This window comes from Poeciliopsis prolifica, unplaced genomic scaffold, assembly GCF_027474105.1.
Source record: "Poeciliopsis prolifica strain line A6 unplaced genomic scaffold, Auburn_PproV2 SCAFFOLD037, whole genome shotgun sequence".
Lineage (NCBI taxonomy): Eukaryota > Metazoa > Chordata > Actinopteri > Cyprinodontiformes > Poeciliidae > Poeciliopsis > Poeciliopsis prolifica.
In genome coordinates this window covers 4,537,073-4,557,913 of record NW_026562412.1, presented here as the reverse complement: position 1 = coordinate 4,557,913, position 20,841 = coordinate 4,537,073, and the positions used below count along the sequence as shown (strand labels likewise).

At 38.8% G+C, this 20,841-nt stretch overlaps 1 protein-coding gene across 1 annotated transcript; it reads left to right on the top strand.

Moving 5' to 3' along the window:
* On the top strand, nucleotides 1–20,742 carry disp2 (dispatched homolog 2 (Drosophila)). The gene is made up of 10 exons (XM_055053506.1): nucleotides 1–185; nucleotides 4,456–4,594; nucleotides 5,396–5,649; nucleotides 6,014–6,043; nucleotides 6,144–6,267; nucleotides 6,966–7,081; nucleotides 9,126–9,250; nucleotides 10,951–11,048; nucleotides 11,580–11,738; nucleotides 12,660–20,742. The coding sequence occupies exons 1-10, from the start codon at nucleotides 91–93 to the stop codon at nucleotides 15,903–15,905; spliced, it is 4,386 nt and encodes a 1,461-aa protein (XP_054909481.1). The 5' UTR covers nucleotides 1–90; the 3' UTR covers nucleotides 15,906–20,742.
* Nucleotides 20,743–20,841: the final 99 nt, after the last annotated feature.

Below are 20,841 nucleotides of genomic sequence, written 5' to 3'. Positions count from 1 at the left end.
GACCGCGTGGATTAAAGCAGATTAATTAATTTAAAATGTTCCCACGGTGATCGTGACCTTTTAATAGGCGCTGATTAAATCGAGAGGAGGATGGAGGCTCGATCGATTATTGGAGAAAGTACTGATGCGATAGTGGTGGATGATTCTCCGACTGAAGAGAAGGAAATTCAGCAGACTGCTCAGAGGTGCGTTTCTTTTTTCTGCATGAGAAATTCATATAAATCCGCATTTGGGTTTAATTATTGAAAAAGTCTCAATGAGTGATGACGTCAGCTGCTGGAAGGTCTGATGGCATCAACATTGTAATTACCTGCATTTTTAAAAACATCTTCATGTTTTCATTGTTGCAGGTCAAATGATCTGCATTGATTTAGTAGAAAAAACCTACGGGCTGCCATTTGTACCAAAATTGATTGGTGTTATTTTTTAAAAACTAATATTTAACTATGTTGTTCTTAAATTTATAAATGTCAACATTCCAAACTAAATATTTAAGTCACAAACTACATTTGGCTTGCAAACTAAATATTTAGCTTTTGATTTAAATGTTAAGTCAGGAACTAAATGTTTAGTTTGTGAGCTAAATATTTAGTTGATTAAGTCTGAACTAAATATTTAATTTCCAAACTAAATATTTAGAAATATTAGTTTTCAAACTAAAGGTTCCTAACTAAATATGTCATTCACAGGCTAAATAGTGTTGCTAACAAACTAAATATTTAGCTTTTAATTCAAACATTTAGTTGGTAAATATTTAGTTCCCACGTGAATATTTAATTTAAGAGCTAAATATTTCCTTCCTGACCAAACATTTGATTTGTGAGCTAGATTTTTAGCAGTAAAGCTAAATATTCAGCTTCCTGTATACATATTTAACTCATGAGCTAGATGTTTAGTTTACAAACTAAATATTTAGATATAAACATTTAATTAGAAAATATTTATTTAGTTTGCAAGCTAAATATTTAGAACCAAGTATTTTTAAGTCCAAGCTAAATATTTGGTTTCCTAAGTAGTTAGTTTGAATATGTTCAATGTAAATATTATTCAAACTTTAGTTTGAATAATCAATATTTAAGCTTTTCAGCTAAATATTTAGTTGGAAACTAAATACTTAGTTTGTACGCTAACCATTTACTGCCAAGTAAATTGGTCAGACTAAATATTTAAGTCCGACCTAAATTTCTATTTATTTAGCTTCCTTTCTAAATATTTATTTCACAACCTATTTAGTTTTTAAACTAAATATTTTTAAATGCTTAGTTTAAAAACTAATGATTCAGTTCTCTAGCTAAGTATTTAATTTAAATATTTAATTAGAAAGCTAAATATTTAGCTTTCTAATTATTATATGTTTATAAATGTATGAATAACATTTTGAAAATATGTATGTAGATGTTTTATTGTGTAGATTTACAAATGGCCACCCGAACAGAACCTGATCTCATTGCACTGGCCTGTTTTTGCATTTAACGGACTGAGTCCAGCAGGAAGCGAACATGAAAATGTTGACTTGTCAGAAATCAGCTGTTTCTTTCCCTGCTGTTTGGCTTACAGATGTCAGCCAGTCACTCATTCTGATCCCCAGCAGCTTTTCTACTTGGCAGGAAAACATCAGACAATGAGGCTGAGAAAACATGGAGCTAAACTCAGCAGCGTCTGTCGCTACAAGGAGAACACGCCTGTTCTTCTTCTTTGACATGCAAAACGCAGAATCTCCAAGTTACTTTAGGTCGAGTCCCAACAGATCTGATTTCTATAAGAATCAGCAGTCAGTATCTGGATTGACAGATTGAGAGTTTACTGAGGAAATATGTTGTTTTAGGAGAACGTGAACATTAGGCAGGGCCGGTCAAAACTTTTTGGGACCTAGGGTAGATTTCATTGGGGGCCCATCATACCGACATTTCAACACCAGATGTGTGCAACATAATTACTATCGTTAGCGTTGTTTGTAATTAGCTTCGTCATATCGGTGTCATGAATTTCTTGAGATAATTCATGTTTTTTGTTCTAACTGTATGAACTGGACTCTTATTTTGAAATACCCAGGTATTTAAACTGGCTAAATACTGCAAAAGTATAAAATCTTGCGAAGTATTTTGGTCTAGTTTCTATATCTATATCTTGGTATACATAAAATAAGAAAAAAAATTATTTATAAGCAATTTTACAGCAATATATTTAAGCTTGTTTTAAGTCAATAATTCCTTAATATTGAGGAAAATGTACTAATTCCATTGGCAGATTATTTCACTTACAACATGGGAAAATGTTTACTTAGAAGTGAAATAGTCTGCCAGTGGAACTTGGATGTTTTGAATTTTTCTCAGAATTCCAATTTTCTTGAATTTTGATTTTTTTGTCACAATTCTGAGATTTCCTTCAGAATTCTGACTTTTTCTTAGAATTGAAAATTTTATTTATTTTGAGTTTTTCTCTCAGAATTCTGACAAATTTTTAACTTGATTGATGAATGATGACCTTGTTTTCTCCCTCTCTTAATATCTGAAGACAATGAATAGATGAGACTGTTATGCAGACATGCTAATTGAAACTGGAGCATTTTTTCTCATAAGAGCTTATTATAAATAATTTAGTTTAGTTTACCTATAAACTAACCATCGCCGCTGGTTTTGGTTTCCTCTTGGGACTTTTAACAGGTTGGAAAAACAACCAGAATCAAAGCCAGCACTGAGATCTGCAGGAAACGCGTGTTTAGCTTGTGGTTATTCTGCTAAGCTCAGATTTTCAGCTCCACAAAGGTTTTCCACTGTGTCTGTTTATATTCGGTGCACTAGGAGTGGAGCAGCAGTGGGAAGTAATTTCAGATGCGGATTCCCACAGCAGCTTCACACGAGCCACACTGACGTCAAAGTCCTGTTTCAGACACAGTCCTGTGTGGATCAGTTTTTGTAATTTCTCAGAAATATTAATAAATTAAGTAAATTATGGTTCCCTATTCACTAAATACTAATAAAATGCTTCATGACAAAGAGCTGCTGTGTATATTTTGCTTTATAAATCAGTTAGATTCTTTAGCACACAGAAATCTTCAGGTTTACTGTATTTTTAACCTCATCTGAGCCTCTTACTGCTCGATGCGACTGTATCTGCGAGGTCAGCCAGGTTTCGCTGGCTTCCTCTACTGCCATGGTTACGAGACGACAAGACTGGCTGCGTCCAGACTGCTGGAAAAACAAACAACGCAGTCCCTTCACGCAGAACAGCCATTAGGCAGCAGCCTGGGCTGTTTATGAGTAAATTATGCAACGCTTCAGTTTAGAGCAGAGCTGTGCAGGGGCTGATGCAGAAGCAGGTCAGATACGTTGTTTTGTTGCACATGCAGGTTTGAACAGTTGTGGATCGAGTAGAAAGAGCGTTTTCTATGGAGTTAAGCTTGATAAGTGTTGGAAAAGTACAGGGTTACAAACACTTTCAGGGTTTTCACACCTCATTGTCCATTAGACCTTTGCAACATCTGTTACATTTTCAACTTCTGTGGTTTTCTTTCACACTGCAACGTGTCAAACGAACCAAATCCTTTGAAAAACCTGTTCCCATCCTCTCCTCTGGGGGTGCTGCACCAAGAGCTACTGCAGGAAACAACAAGAAAACCTCTGAAGAAGACATGAGCGCAACTTCCTTTTTCATACAATGTAAACAAAAATGGAGTGGGCTCAGATTTTAGCTGTTGTAGGATTTCTCTTTGGGAGAAGTCCACATGACATTTATCCCTATAACGCTAAACTTGTGTGTTTGTATTTACCCAGAATGCCATGCGCTTTAATCCACTTCCTGCTTTTGGAGCGGTCTCCAGTTGACGTTCACATAAGCATTTGAGAGTTCACTTCAAATGAACCGAGACTGAGGGTTTTAAGTGGACCAGAGTTCACTTTTAGCAGAGTTCACTTTTAGCAGTCAACGCTAAATATTAAACGCATGCGTGATGCATAAGAAAAGACGCAATGATTTTCTACTAATTGTCAACAGTATGACAACAAGATGAGGTCAGAAAAAGTTTTAATTAAAAGAAGAAATAGGTAGGTAGAGGGAAGTAGATCATTTATGCTGGCTTGACTATGACAACCTTAACATGTAGGCGTGCTGCAGAATTGCAATATAAGGCGACCCAAACACCAACTCTCTGAAGGGTCATCAATAGCAGGTATTTAAATTAGCTATTCCATCACCACTAGTGTTCAGAAGATAAACTTCTATCTTTTTGCAGTATCTGAAGATCAGACCTACCTACATCAACCATCTTCTTCTCCTTTTTATTTAGCTACAATTTGTTTCTGAATCCATTTCTTGCCTCATGATTGATGCTGAGTTGTGCATTTTTACTCTGAATCTATGAGAAAAAGGTTATTGCTTGTGCGATAATTCCTTCATTTCCAGGTATTTCTTCCATTGTGTTGTTGGGGTTACATGCCTTTATTTGTCTTTGCTCAGTTGCATCCCGGTGGTTTCTCTGCGCCCCCCCGACGGCTCCGTAGAGGCCCAGCTGACCGTCATCCCCTCTGCAGAGGAGCTGTGTGACAGCTGCAGCAGCCTGGGCAAACCCTCCTCCTCCTTCCAGCTCTACCATCAGGTACGTCTGTGTGTGTCTACCTGGAGCACCGGGTCCAGCAATACCTGCTATATGTAGAAAATACTCCCAAACGGCCATTGTTTTATTCAAATGTATGCAATAACGTATTCTTAACTGTCTTTATTCAAATATATGCAGATGATACTGTTATTTATATGCATGGTACAAACATAATTCAAGTAACAAATAAAATTACACAGTCTGCACTGTAACACACAACATATTACCAAGTAATTTTTTTAGTTCAAATATCTTATCTCACTTGAAATAAGACAAAATTAACTTACAAGTAAATTTTTAAGTCAACAATTCCTTAATATTAACAAAAAAGTATTCATTGTTCTAGCAAATTATTTTCCTTATGACATTGGAAATTATCTTGTTATACTTTTTCAGGAATTATTTACTTAAATAAGATTATATTTCTTGCCTACACGATACTTTTCTCTAACTTCAAGTGAACTAAGATATTGGCACTAGAAACTGGACCAAAAATACTTGGTAAGATTTTTGTGTTTTTACAGTTTTCTTAGACGTTTTATAATAATTGTGTAGTACTTGGCTTTGTTTTGTATTTGCTGTTTTATAATGTGTGTAATTAAGTCACTTGAACCTTTATTATATGCATTGTCCAAAAACAGATTAAAATTTTTTTTTTGTCTAATTCTAATGCATTTAAAAAAGTTTTAATCAATGTGCAAATCAGTCCCTACTAAATACATAGTGTACTTTGTCTGACCATGCCTTTTTTTTTTTTTACTTTGACTAGACCGATCATAAAATGTGTTACTCTTCCTTAAGGTCCCACAGCGTCTTCAGACTGGAGGCTGCCATTCGCCGTGCCACCATAAATGCCCCCACTGCAGCCGTCACGGACCAGTCAAAGCCCACTGCTGCCACAGCTGCCATGCGGACGGAGGGCTGGCGGTGAAACCCGGGCACAGCTGTGGTTCTGGCCAGCAGGCGTCCTGCCACGGGTCGGCCAGGTGCCACTGGCTGCACGGGTCGAACGAAACCAGAACCAAACCGAAGCAGCGCCATGTGGCGTCAGTAAGGTGGGACAAAATAAAACACCAAGACATGTTTTCCAGCAATGAAATATGATTTTGTTAAGATTATTTTAACCATATTTTTCTGACTTTAAGAAGTATTTTGGTCTACTTTCTAGTGCAAAATATCTAAGTACACTTAAAATAAGATAAAGCTAACTTACAAGTAACTTTGCAGCAAGATTTTATCAAGATATTGATAAAAAAATAGATTATATCACTTATAATGGGGAAAAAGTCTTAGTGAAGAAATCTTCCAGTGGAATTAGTATTTTTTATTCAATATTATAATTCAAATGTTAGACAACATGTAGATCATTTCTGGCATAATTATGTTCTGTTATTAGTATGACATTTTTAACGTTTACAGGACTGGAGGACTTTACGTCATCATTAGAAAGTGAGTATTAAATCCCAGTGCAGGATTCATAATTTCTTATTTTTCTTCTGTTATTGTTAAATACTTAATTTAACAAGAAATTTTATTTCTGTTTTTGCAGGTATTCCCAGCTGTTAGTGGACCGACCGTTACTGGTGCTGCTGGTTTGTGCCATCCTGCTGCTGGGATTGTCACTGGCTGGACTCTTCATTGGGTCTCTGCCAGATTTCTCTGATCCGCTTCTGGTGGGTAAATGAGACGCACTGAGTGAGCAGGATGTGTTATGAAAATCTCACCATCTCTTTCACACCTTACCTACGACAGAAACTTCTGGTGACTGTTTCAGTCGCTCCAGTCTCACGTTTAATTTAAATTATCCCAGCAGTAAAGACTAATTGATATGGAAAGTAAAATTTGAGCCAACCAAGAAAAATATGAAATACGCAATGCTCTGAGGGCAAAAATGTACCTTTAAGAATATTTTTACTGCACTTGTAATTTTATTATGAAGTATTTCTACTCAAGTAAAATTTCTGGATTTCCTACCCACTGAAATGAAAAATAAACATGTTTTAACCAAAAAAATTTACCAGACAGACATACACCTGCAGTTTTTATCGAAAGAAATCGATTTAGAAAAAAATTGTCTTTTTCCTGATTTTGCTGTTTTTTGTTACTTATATGAATTATTGTAATTTTGTCCTCTTAACTTTATATTTTGGTCCATGTGATGTAATTTTTAAAATATTTAAAATATTGGTCAGTTCTTGTGCAGACTTTTTACCAAATACTATTTATTCCTGAGTAATTTCTTGGACGGCTACGTTTTACTTTAGTAAAAATATGTTGAAGAAGTGCCACTCTAACTTGAGTAAAAGTTTTGTGTTCTTTCCTCATAACTATCTTTGTTTCTGAGTGAGTCGTTGTGCTCTGAACGTCTCAGGGTTTCCAGCCGCGGGGAACGTACATCGGAGTTCGACTGTCCAGCTTGTCCAAGCTGCAGCAGGAAACCGGCCCGGGAAAAACTCTTTCTGCTGAGCCACAGCAGCTCAGCAAAAGGTCAGCCGAGAGTCAGAGTACAATGAGATGTTTCTGCAAACCATTCTGTTGGATATTTTAACGCGTTTCTAGGTCAAACTGGCAGAGTTTCTTTAAACTGTTTGGTTGAGGTCAAGGCCATTGCAGATGCTAAATGTTACCCTGCTTTATCTAATCCAAACTTCTCTCAGGTGGAAGAAAATTGGTTTGGATTTAGTAAATATCAGCCTGTCACCATAACATTTTTTTCAGGATGATAAATTCTCCCAGAATTTGTTGCAATAAACAATATTTTCATTTTCAAATAATCTAATGGCAATGGCATAATAAGGCATAGTAATAAACAAGAACACATTCTTAAAAATAAATAAAAAACAAATTCCAATGAACAATTAACAATGGAACTAGAAGACATTTTAAATATATAAAAAATAAATAAAACAGAAACAACAAATAAAAGTAATTATTTTCTCTCTGTAAACAAAATTGTCCTTCAAAAAAAAAAAGATTGGTTCCAACCAAAGCACCAGATTGAAGACTAATCATCCAGCTTTTGGTAGAAAGACAGAAAAGAAAAGAAAGATAAATTATGTAAATTAGAATTATTGAGCTTCCTTTAATTTGTCATACAATTAATTGACTTATTTGTTGTAACAGGCCTACTTGCAAGCTATTGTTTAATAAGTTAATCTAAAGTTGATTAACTATGGACAACATACACATTGTCTTCAGTCAGAGGGATCTTGAAATTTGCTGTAGTACAGACTGCTACAGGAAATATTTCCTGTATCACTACACACAATGACGCTATAAGAATTTTAATTAATATGAGTAACAACAACATTTAACAAAGTATTTTTGAATTTAATTGATTAACGATTAATTGATAAGCGGCCATTTTCTGAAAAAAAATAAGTTTTCTCTTATTTTAAGGTCAACCATCATTGCATAACAAATTTACCTGAATAAAGAGAAAATTCTGATTTTCTCTAATATCTGAAAGTGTTTATATACATATGTATATATACATAACAAAAAACAGGAACTTCTTGAGTTTCTGAACAGAAAAGTAAAGATGTGTTTGCTCTTGAAAGAAAGCTAAAACTTTTCTCTGTGACGTGCATTAACTCACCACAGCCATTAATCAGCTTATTGACGCCATGATTTTCCGTCATGTCAAACTTTAGGAACCGGTCGAGTGTTTATACTTCAACACATAACTGCATAAAGTGCATTTTAATCCCGCTACCGACTCCGTTTGGACCGTTTGTTTTGGCATCGCCCGCCGCCATCTTTGTTTCTATTTCGCTCGTTCCGCCTGAAGATGAGTAGCGGGGCCCTCTGCTGGACGGCGGCTAAACTGCAACACTAAATAAAAGATGGCGTAAACTGACGTTATTAGTTATTCAATTGGAACTCATTTTAATCTATAAAACCATTAGACGTAAAGTGGATTAATTGTTTGTATCTTTAGTTAAAGAACAACCAGGAATGGTCAAAGCTTAACTGAAAACATCTGAAATATCAGTGCCACTGTTCAATGAAGCAGGTTAATGGGTTAAACCACATGGTCAGAGGAGAAAAACCACTACGGCTGGCAAGAAATATGTTTGAAGAAGTCACTGTGAGGCTTTCAGTCCTTAATACCAACTGCCAAGTGCAGTGGTGGCAGCGTCATGCTCTGGGCTGATTTACTGGCAGATAAACTGATGAATTGCAAAAACTACGGGTTTGAAAATATATATTTGATATAAGTGGATATTTCATATCCAGCTGGAGTGAAGTCAGAAGCTTTTAATGTTGAGCACATACATATAATTTTGGCCCTTTGAGGATTTAATAAAAATCCACAATAAATTACAACTTTTTGACCAATTATAGTTTATAAAGTTAATTGCAGTTGCTTGTTAAGTGATCATTCCACCATGAAACAATGAAACCAGGCCAAACTAATGAGTTGCTTTTTCCTGTAATGGCTGTACATTTATTCAGAATTGATTATTCATAAAATTAAAGTATAATGCATTTACATTTGTAAGATCAGACGTGTTTTCTGACATTTCAGCTTTGCCAAGGCCAGCGCTGTCAGCAGAGACAGTAATGGCAGTCAGCTCGTCTCCAGAGGTCGACGTGTTAAGAGGATGCTGGCTGCTGACTTTTCTCTGGACACTTTCCTCTGTGATGCTCCAGGTGAGGAAGACCTGAACCACCCAGTTCTTTAATTAAAGAACACATTATTCTTCTTTAATTAAAGAACACATTTTGCATGTTGTTATACTTTCCATTTGTGTTTCTGCTGCTTCTAAAATCAGCCAAAGCGCTCAAAAGAAAACACTCGGATATTCTTTGGCAATAAGTTAATGTTTTATGGTGTGTAGAAAATGGGCCGCTTCACAAACCTCCTTATTGCACAACCACGCTGCTCTGTTACCTAGCAACCTCAGTGGAGTTCCACCTGTCACCTAGCAACCCAATAAGAACTCCAGTATATTTGTTCAGCTGGTTTTGCTGTTGTACAATGGCTTCTAGAAAAGACAAAGGTTTTGTTGTTGACTGACTATTTAGAAACCACCTGCTGCATTCTTGTTGGTTGTGCAGGAGGCCCCATTTCTGCTTTTCAAAGATATACGGTTTTATAATTGTTCATCTGTTTTCAGCCATTTTCACATGAGAGTGTAAACATTAAGTTGGCGGAGTGGCCAGAAGAACTTATTTGGATTTAAAGTGACAAGACTCCCTGAGAGAAACTCATAAAATGTAGAAATCACCAGGCTAAAATAATAATTTTGTGCAAAAAATGTGACAAACGTGTTTTGTATAGATGAGGGGTGTCCAAACTTTTTGCCATGTGGGCCAAAATTGTTGACTCAAAAGTAGTAGAGGGCCAATAAAAAGAAAAACTAACTAAAACTAAGCAAATAAAGTAACCAGATTCTTATTGAAGATCCAAATGTTGGAAGGGATTTTTACGACAGCCATATATTCAGGGCCATTATAAGCAAATAAAAAAAACAATAAATGTCAGAAATGTTGTGATGAATCTCAGATATTTTCTAGAAAATTTTTGATATTTGAATTTTTTATAAATTTCCATCTTCATAGAATGCACTCAAAATTTCTTTGTTTGCTGGCAGAAAATTACTCCTACTTTAATTTTGCACGTTTGCTGTATTAAAAGAAAGACGTTTAGTTTTCAGTTTCTTCTAGGCTGGATTGAATACATTTATTTTCAGTAATAAAAACAGGATTTGGGTTTCAAAACATTTGCTCTATTTAGCTAAGTTAAATAAAGAATAAAAGCTGAACTGGGTGCAACAAAGTTGGCTTTCAGTAAAAGTCTCATAATTTGACCTTCTGTTAAGACTTGGTTTTAAAACCATGAATACTTTGTGTTGTACTTTTCATTTTCCTCTGTAACGAAACCATATTGGTGCAGACCATAAACCTATCCCAACCTGCTCAAGGAAACATCGTAGGTCTTCTTTAAACCAGACAAAAACTTGCTATATCTTGAACTAGAAATACGTAAAAGATCCCTGACTACATCATGGATCATGAAAATACCAAGTTTTGTGATGTGGTTTAGTAGTTCAGAAGAAGCAGTTTTATATGTGGCTTTAAGTGGAAAGCCAATTTCTGTTTAAGGTTTAACTTTTATGTTTTTAATGAAACGCAGAAATCTCCCTCAGTAGATTTATTAGCCTGATTTTTGTTTGGCACAAAATGTGTTGATTGCCGTCTTTCATCTCCATCGTATCATACCTCAGCGCAATTCACAAGCTTTTCTTTTTTTAACCCACTTTGATGTTCGCTAACCATCCCTTGAATCACATGATTCACCGCCGGTCATCTCGCTCTGGTCGCCTGACGCCATCTGCTTCTCTCTGCAGGCGAGCGCTACGCCCAGCTGGTGTTTCGATCCGAAAACTCAGCCAGTCTCTGGAGCCTGAAGGCCATCCACGCCATGTGTGAGATGGAGCAATCCAGGGTTAGCTCACTCCTCTGTCAATGCCACTTCTTATCTGTTTGACAGTCTTGACCAAAAACATTGTACATTGTATACATGAGCTAAATTATGAAAAATCAGTTCATGTATTAAATGAGTTTTCACCATTTTATTGGTGACGTGCAGACAGGAGGAACATGCACCCATAGAATGGCAGCCTATAAATACTAAGTTTGCTATAAATACTAATCAAAGTGCAGTTAATGCAGTTTGAGCTGCAGGAAGTGTGTTGTAGAGCAGTTAGCGGGAGGTTGATCAATCCCAGGTGAGGCTTTTTTGAGCATTTGAATGGAAAAACAATCAGAATTGGTTAAGCTAAATGGAAAATAGGTACTTTCTTGTAGAAACAACAGGGTGAAAACAGCAATATACATAATTTTATCTTTATATATTATTTTTCCATGATCGCACGTCGCTGACCGAATGTCATAGGAGGTTAATTTCTTGACTGTGACTTAGTTTCAGAAGCGGGCCTGAGTTCAGAAAGCTTTGTTTGTTCTCCCTGTGAACCAGATTCGGTCCCAGGCTCAGTTCCAGGACCTGTGCCAGCAGCCTGAGAGCGTGGAATCGGAGGGAACGCCGAGAAGTGGCTGCTGTCCAAGCTGGTCTTTGGGGAATTACTTGGCAGTTCTCTCCAACGCCTCCTGCTGCCTCAGCCTTACCTCCCAACAGGCACTGTAGCTTTATGTTATCAGCTCCCAGCTAATTAGATCTCACCATAATGTAACAGGCTGCAGTTGTTTGGATTGGCAAATTGAGAAGGTCAGTTATGGATTTTCCAGAAAGTCTGAATTCATAATGGAGTTTGGAGTCTCGCTCTGGCTGAATTGTGCCAGTTTTATCAGGAATTGTTTATGTCAAGCCGTAGTTAACTTTCATCATTGCCAAGGGAGTTTTCTTTTCAGTGCTAGGCTTTTACTTTTATAACTCTAACCAAGGAGTTGAAGCTGAGCTATTTTATGTTGTTGCCCAAAAAAAGGAACTGAAACTGAAATTTGACTTGTTCCAGATGTGAAATGACACCTAAATGTCTCAGATTGTCAGACAAATTATAATCTCTGAAAAAAAAACCCAACAACTTAATTTAATACAAAATGTAGTTTGGAAATTATGATTTTTCTTTTTAATTAAGTGAAAGAAGCTAGTATTTTTGCATAGTTTTTAGTGCAAAATTCTTATTAGACTTGAAATGAGACAGAACGAACTCACAAGTAGCTTTTCAGCACAATAAAGGAGCTTGTTTTAAGTAAATAAGTTCTTTATATTGATCTAAAAGTACTGGTTCCATTGGCCGTTTAGTTCAGTTATTACAAGATATATTTCCCATCTTTCAGGTGAAATAATCTGCCAATTGAACCAGTACTTTTAGATCAATGTCAAGAAATAGAAACAATCTCCTATTTCTTTCCTGAAAAGTTCTTATAAGTTAGTTTTATCTGATTTGAGATATTTGCACTAGAAACTGCATGAAAATACTTGATAAAATTGAGTGTTTTTGCAATGCAGCTTTCATATCTACAGTGTGAAAGCTGGATAAACGCCTAGAGCTCCTGTTCCTTGGTCTCATTTTCTGCTATCCTGTTGCCGCTCCAGGTCTCAGAGTCTTTGAATCTTCTCCGGAAATGTGCTCCATCCTACCACCGGGGAGATCTGACCGCGGCCTGTGCAGAGAGACCCATGCATGGCGGCTGCCTCGCCGTTCCCTCCCGCTGTAAACAATCCCGCGTTGTGTTCCAGATCCTGCACTACCTCGTTGACAAAGACTTTCTCGGCCCTCAGACCGTCGAATACCAAATACCGACGCTGAAGTACAGCCTTCTGTTCTTACCCATCCAGAAAGGAGAGCACATGATGGAGATCTACATGAACAGCCTTGAAGGAAGAGATCTGATGTACAATAACACGACCATCACCGGGATAGACTTTGGTATCAAGAAGACGCTGTTCAGATATTACTTGGTGAGAGATTCGGTGTTCCCGGTCCTCGCTGTTTTATCCCTCTTGTTCACCATGGTTTTATATCTCCAGTCCTTCTTCACTGTAGCATTATCTGTTCTAGCAATCACAGTCTCTCTCCTGACCTCGTATTTCTTCTATAAAGTAGCTTTTCACCTGACTTTCTTCCCGATGGTGAACCTGGCAGCAGCTCTGATTCTCTTAGGAAGTTGCTCCAATCAGGTTTTTATCTTTACAGATTTCTGGAATCTGCAGCTAATGCAAAACCCTTCAGCCTCCCTGGAGAAGAGAGTGAACAGAGCCTTACAGGAAATAGGCTATATTATCTTAGCTTCAGGCTTGACCTCCAGTGCAGCTTTTTTCTGCGGTTATCTCAGCAGCATCACAGCAATTAGATGTTTCTCGATTTATCTGGGGACTGCTTCCGTGATCAGCTGTCTGCTGGCGTTAGTGTGGCTGCCGTGCTCTTTCATCTTGCTGGAGCGGTCCAGGAAGGCGCCCGCTGCGTCTGTGGTGGTGCAAACCTGGAAGCCCCACTGCTCCAAAAACCTGGGTGGCTTCTGGGAAACGAGTTCCTGTAAGAGGTGCATCTTCAGCCTGGTGCAGAAGCTGAGAGAACTGAAAAGAGGCCTGTCAGACACCTCGAACCTGCTGTTTCTGAAAATCCTACCCTGTGGGGTCGTGAAGTTTCGCTACATCTGGGTGTGCTGGTTTGCGGTTCTTGCTGCCGGGGGCACATACATGTCCTGCGTTGACCCGGGCATGAGGTTACCCACTCTGGACAGCTGTGTCGCCCAGCTGTTCCGCTCCAGCCACCCTTTTGAGAGATACGACGCAGAGTACCGCCACATGTTTATGTTTGAGAGGCAGAGGAATGGAGAGGACAAACCCGTCACTGTTCTGCTCGTTTGGGGCATCAAACCGACTGATAATGGAGATCACTTTAACCCACAGAGTAACGGCTCCCTGGTTTTTGACCCTGACTTTAACATGAGCAGGCCGGACGCTCAGGTCTGGCTCAGAGATCTGTGTGGAAGGGTTCAGAACCAAAGCTTTTACTCTGCTCCAACACCAGAAAACAAAGATGTCGTGACGGAAAACGTCTGCCTTGTGGAGCAGCTGGTGCGCTGGGTGTCTGTCGGGCGGTGCTCAGGAACCACTGATGCCCTTCATCTCTGCTGCAGCAACATCACCTTCCCTTTCCCTCCCAGCGTCTTTGAAAGCTGCCTGAATATGATGCTGGCAGAGAAACACGCTGAGAGCCATGCGCCTCATCGTGGAGGCCTGTACTTCCTGCCAAATGGCTCGGCAGCTGCCCTCGTTCTGGAGTTCCAGACCACCCATCTCTACAGCTTCAACTTTAGCAGAACCAGTGGTTTTTACAGGGAAATCCTGACATGGTTCAACAAAGAAATGTCAGGAGCCCCACAAGGGCTGGAGAACGGCTGGTTCATCAGCCAGCTGTCTCTGTTCGATCTACAGCAGTCTCTACGTTCGGAGACTCTGTTGGTCGCTGGGTTTTCTGTCGCTCTCACGTTTATTCTGCTGCTGCTGACCACCTGGAACATCCCACTTAGTTTATATGCGACTGTTGCTGTAGGAGGAAGTGTGTTCGTCACTGTTGGACTCCTCGTCCTGCTTGAGTGGCAGCTGAGTGGCGTAGAGGCCCTGCTCATATCCTCCGCCGCAGGGCTTTCTGTTGACTTTGTAGCCAACTTTTCCATTTCCTACAATTTAGCTCCTCATTCAGACAAGATAGGAAAAGTGGCTCACTCTACTAAAAGAATGGGATGCCCTGTAGCAATAGTTTCCGGTGCATTTTTCTTCATGGGCATCGTCATGCTACCATCCACTGCCTTACATTTTAGAAAAATAGGGATTTTCCTGTTTCTGGTGAAATGTGTGGCGTGTGGGTTTGCAACCTTCTTTTTTCAGTCCCTGTGCTGCTTTTGCGGGCCGCAGAGAAACTGCGGAAGAATCACGCCGCCGTGTTGCTTGGAGGACACAGACGGCGCCGTGCTGCCCGCCTGCTCCGAGCCCGGCTCTTCGCCTGCTGCCAACGGGGCTTTCAGCAGATCCAGAGGGAGGCGGAGTTATGACAAAGAGGCAGGTGGTTACCTCGACCCCGACCACCAGCGTCAGCACAGACACAAACAGACCGGAGGAGGAGGTTTGCACAGCGGCGCAGAGCAATACGAGCTGCAGCCTCTGGCCTTTCGCCTCAGCGACAGCTTTGAAAACAGCACCTGCACCAGCAAGCTGTCCAACCAGCCCTCGGTGCTCTCAGATGAAATTGAGTTTTGTGGGGTAGAGGTGAGCAAGAAGGATTTGGATCCAGCCCTTCAAACCTCATCCCCTTACAGAAACAGCCTCCGCCAAGCAGGCCAGCTGCAGGAAGATGTAGCGACTGGAAATCTGCTGTGCAAAACCTGCTGGGGTCAATCAGTTGTGGGGAAGCAATGGAGCAATACGTCTTACTCCTCATCATCGAGCATAGAGGAAACCATCATCAGCCACACAATGGAGACCACAGACCAGCAGTCGTTCTGCAAGGATGAAAATACCACAAAGGAGGGTCACAATCAGCACTTCCAGTCTCAGAGCTCCTGCGAAGGCCTGGAGGATTCCTGCGAAACATGTCTGAGTGACATTGAGGCGGGGTCTTCAAACCCGCAACAGGACGATGGAGAGACGGCGGCTCAGCTGCAGCCAGGACACCTCAACGGCAAGAGAGACATGCTGAGGCTCTCGCTGAAGGAAACGGTTTACGAGACGAAGGACCGCAGCAGCCGGAGTGAAGAAGTGGTCATCTTACCCAACAGCAGGCCAGACCTGCCAGACGTCTGGATAAAGCGAGACGGACAGCGGGAGGACGCATGTTGAGCAACACGATGCTGCGGATTCGCAGTAATTCAGGACATTTCAACATTTAGTGCTTGAATTGAAGGCATCAGGACTTACTTCCTTGTTTCCTGAAGACATTTTACCGCTCACCTTCTGAGGGTTCAAAACGTAGAAAACAGCAGCTGCGTTTCCATCCACTATGTAATTGCGCATACTTGGAATATTTTAAAAAGTTTTAGCGCTAGGAAAGGATGATTTTTCATCTATATCTAAATTAGTCACAATATAAACACTTTTTCTCATCACGCGAGTCACATGACCAGCAACCGAATGTTGCCACTGACATAAACCACAAAGAAGACAGCAGGAAGTAGTTGAAGGTTTGTGATATTTTATGACTTATCACGTGAACAAACTTATTAATAAATGCTGAAATTCTGCTGTTTTGACATGAGCAGATTATTGAGAGTTTTGCAACAGGACCGTGAAGGTCTTGAATCCCTGATTCACCTGTATGTCCTACACTGTAAAACATTTGAAGGTGGTTTAACTTCAAAATGAAACTTCATCTGCTGCCTTGAAAATCCAACTTATGTCAACAAGAAAATCGTTTGGTTTTAACTCATAAATTAATATTCATGAAGTTAATTTAACAAAGAGTGAGAAGTTGCATAAACATTGTTTATTAAGTTCATTAATCTTGAATTGTGAGTTTTAACTTAAGGCTGCAATTTAAACCAGATAATTATTTCACAATATGCAAGAAAAAACTGTCCTCTCCTAGTTAAGGAGCCACATTTCTCTATTATTTTTACTCACAATATCAAGTTAAAATAATGACTTATTTTACTTTAGAATAATTTAAACTGTTGTTTCAAATTGCATGAACAAAATTTCTGATCTGATAATGACTTTTTTTAAAACTGATTCACTTTGCAATGAATTTGCTCAAAAACATTTAGTGTGAACAGGACATTAAAATAAACATTTGCCTTAATAAAACACGAGTTGGATCAATGTAACGCACTTCCATCTCAGGATACAAAAACATACCACTAAGCATTCTGGGAAATAGTTCCCATTCCTGTTTTTTTCCTCTTTTAATTTTTTAAAGTGCTAACCTAAAAACTCAACTCTTGGATGTTTGAGAAAATTAATTAAAAACAGTTAACATAACTTACTGCTGTAAGTTTATCTTTCACAAACTCACATTTAGGCTCAAAATCTAAAATTGGATACATTTATTTGACTTAAAGAGTAGAAGACAGTAGACACAACTAAATGCAGGTCATGTGTTTTACAGTGTAAGAGTTGTTTGGGTCGTGTTATGACTCAACGTTCATCTCCATCTTGTTTGGGCAGAAAAAATTTGTGCTTGGAGAAAGAAAAGAAGAAAGAAATCAACAATAAACAGAGAAGATGGCTTTTAATCTCTAACACCCACCTATAATCTGAGCATTCCTTCAGTAAACAGGAGGAAAAAGTCAATCTGCCTTCTGCTGAAGCACTTATGATCATTTTAAGCAACCTTTTCCGAACACTGTGCATTTATTGCTATTAATTTATAAAACCTGTTGTATTTATAGAACCACGAAATCATGCAAAAAGTTACCAAACGTAAGAAAATGTGGGCCAACTGCAAATGTAAGAAGTGACACTGTGTTTAATGTCGCTATAAGGTTGTCTGTCTGTTGCAATGAAGTCATTCACAGAAATGGGTCAAATCATGACCTTTAACCCCGGCAGAGCATAACAAAAGCTGTTCAGGCACCAGTTGAAATCAAGACTGTTGCATGTTTACCACTGAAATCTTGACAAAAGCCTTTTGTACCACTGAACCTGAACATATCTGACACTCACTGATTCACTTGTTGTTCCTTATTATATTCATGCAAAATCTTGTTCTGCAAATACACATTTAATACTAACCATTTTTTTTTCTTCTTTAAAATGTCAAAGTTTGGGCTTCTGAAATACAAATTTCAGCTTCTTTGTAGGAGTGGGTTGGTATAAAACAGCAGAAAAGTGCTAAAAATACTGTTTACTTTCTGTACATTCACTGCTGAAAAAGTTAAATTTTACTGTACATCATTACTCACCCACTATAATTAAGATTTAAAAACTTTTCATAACCGACCCAATGGTTTGTTATTGAGCCTTTGCACGTGATGTCACAGTCTTCAGAACTCCGCCATGATGGAGGTCAAACTCCACCATGATGGAGGTCAAACTCCGCCATGATGGAGGTCAAACTCCGCCATGATGGAGGTCAAACTCCACCATGATGGAGGTCAAACTCCGCCATGATGGAGGTCAAACTCCGCCATGATGGAGGTCAAACTCCACCATGATGGAGGTCAAACTCCGCCATGATGGAGGTCAAACTCCGCCATGATGGAGGTCAAACTCCACCATGGTGGAGGTCAAACTCCGCCATGATGGAGGTCAAACTCTGCCATGATGGAGGTCAAACTCCACCATGATGGAGGTCAAACTCCGCCATGATGGAGGTCAAACTCTGCCATGATGGAGGTCAAACTCCACCATGATGGAGGTCAAACTCCACCATGATGGAGGTCAAACTCCGCCATGATGGAGGTCAAACTCTGCCATGATGGAGGTCAAACTCCACCATGATGGAGGTCAAACAACCAAAGTTAAGCCTGCCAAAAAGTGGACATCTTGGTAGCCTATTATCGCTTTTATTTAGTTCATTTCACTTTAAGAATGGTGACAGGATGTTGCGGGGTGGGTTGTACAGATAAGGGTGAAAACCAAACTTGTCATTTTGTTGCATAACTTTTAATGAGGCTATTGGAAGCGATGATAGCAGCTGCTAATAGTAATGCCTATCAGCTGGACTTTTTACAAGGTAAGAAGATTAACGTTCACATACTTCATAAGTAATACAATTAGAAAAACAGTATTCAATATAGTACTATGGGAAAAGTACATGTCTAGTAACCATGGAAACAATGCCCACCATCATGTAGCCTAGCATGCAGGGGAAAAACCTGGTTAGCATCTCGTCTTTTGGTCGTTTTCAATGCTGCTTTTTGTGACATATCATATAAATCACTCCAGGCGACACATGATCAACACGTAAAAGGAAGCAGGTATGAATCGGTTTCTAAGCTTTTAAGCTAGCTGTTTCCAACTTGTAAATACCGCCGTCTGTGAGGCCCAACCCGGTGTGTTACGTTCACACACAAATCATCTCGACTCGACCAAGAAGAAGCCACAAAGAAACTGGCAAAAGCAACTTAGGGAAACAATTTCAGTTGCTCTGTTCAATACACCCAACGTCCATCATGGCGCCGCGAATGATTCAGCTGCACACGATTACGGAGCACAGCAGTGCAGCATTGCTCCTCCCCACATGTTGCTGCTCACGCTGACTCCAATGAATTTCCTATATGTTTCCGTTTACTTACAAGTAAGAAAACTTGGGCTGTTTTGGAAGTTTGTCACTCTTCTAATGCTAGCTCAAAATTACAGTTGGAACGGTGATGTCTGCTACAACAGCAGATAGCTTTACTCCCAGTATTACGCTGCAATACCTGTGCAATTTTCAGTTCCAAATAAAAACATTTAGATTATTTTATGTTTTAAAATTATATATTTAATTTATGACTTATATTTTTATGTGAAATTGCAATTCTTACTCAAGACAAAAGGACATTGAGTATCCCTTATGGTCATAAGCTAAAACTTTTAAAAGTGTATTTTTTTGTACATTATGGTGTAATTATGCCTTAATTATATGTGTAGCATGTAAGATATTCTGGTGATACCCCTAAAGCCATTTATTATTGTTATTAGAAGTCTAAAACAATCCAATACAATCATTCCTGGAACAATTTACGATAAAAAGTGCTCTTTGTCCGAAAGTTGATGTTTGTTATTGAGTTGGTGCTTCGACATTTGGAAGTGATTTCTTTCCCTCGTTTTGTTCAATTTAAATAAAGCTGATGCAGACAGGTGGTTGGTGTCGAATCAGAAAACCAGATGTGGAAATTCTGTTCAAGAAATGCTCAGCAGGTCAAACATCTGAGGTTTTTGGTCAATCAATAATTGGAAAAGAAAAGAAAATTTAGTTGTCCTGAAGGATTTAAATATAATAATTTGTGATTATTGCCCATCACTTTAAATCACAAACAGATTTCAAAGAAACAGACATTTACATTTTTTTTAAATCGAAGTATTGAGCAGAATGAGGCTGTAATTTAAATTTATACCAGGGAATTGTCAAATATAAACTATCTATTTTTAATCAAAGCAAAACTTTATTGGTGTCAGAAAAGTATTTGTCTTTGCTTGTTGTTTGTTTGGGTAAAAAATGTGCTTTGTGTTCCTCTAAATGATATGAAGTGAAAAAACAGAGGCTTTAGAGTGGTTCAGCATGAGACCTTGGCAAGACTTTCATAAAATGTGCCTCTGAGTTGTTAAAGCTTTTGACGCCATAAGTGTGATTAAGTTCTTAGAAAGTCTTTGTTCTAGCAGTCAGCAGAATAATCTGCCTTAAACTCAAGAAAGAACAGTCCGGCTTTTTATTTTGTGGTGGAAAAGACACCTCAGCTGCACCATCATCACATCCAGCTGTCTGAGTTTCCACCTTTTCACAAACCTGAAATAAAACTTTTGATTCAGACTTTTGTCGTCTGTTTCTGATCGTTTACTTCCAAAAGGTGCTGAAACATAACAGTAATATTGATATTGTTGATACCAGCATTCCTAATGATGGTAAACAATAAATACACATGCAAGTGGATGAATGGAAATGTTATTCGTAGTTCACGTCTAGAGGTAAACCGATTTCTCTATCAGGTTATTTATCGATATGCATTTCCTTAATTATGGGAGATCAGTGATTGGGAGATAATTGCATATGAAGCCAATCTTTTGTTTTGCGTGTCGACACGCATCAAGCGTGTCCAGCTTGGCCAATGCTGGAGTTGGAAAAGCTGAACTTTTG

What these genes read in the sequence shown, in the direction of transcription:
- disp2 (XM_055053506.1), top strand. Translation starts at nt 91, where the DNA reads ATGGAGGCTCGATCGATTATTGGAGAAAGTACTGATGCGATAGTGGTG. An exon ending in ATTTCTCTGATCCGCTTCTG is followed by an intron (nt 6,268 to 6,965) that starts GTGGGTAAATGA and finishes TGAACGTCTCAG; the next exon opens with GGTTTCCAGCCGCGGGGAAC. An exon ending in TCAGCCTTACCTCCCAACAG is followed by an intron (nt 11,739 to 12,659) that starts GCACTGTAGCTT and finishes TTGCCGCTCCAG; the next exon opens with GTCTCAGAGTCTTTGAATCT.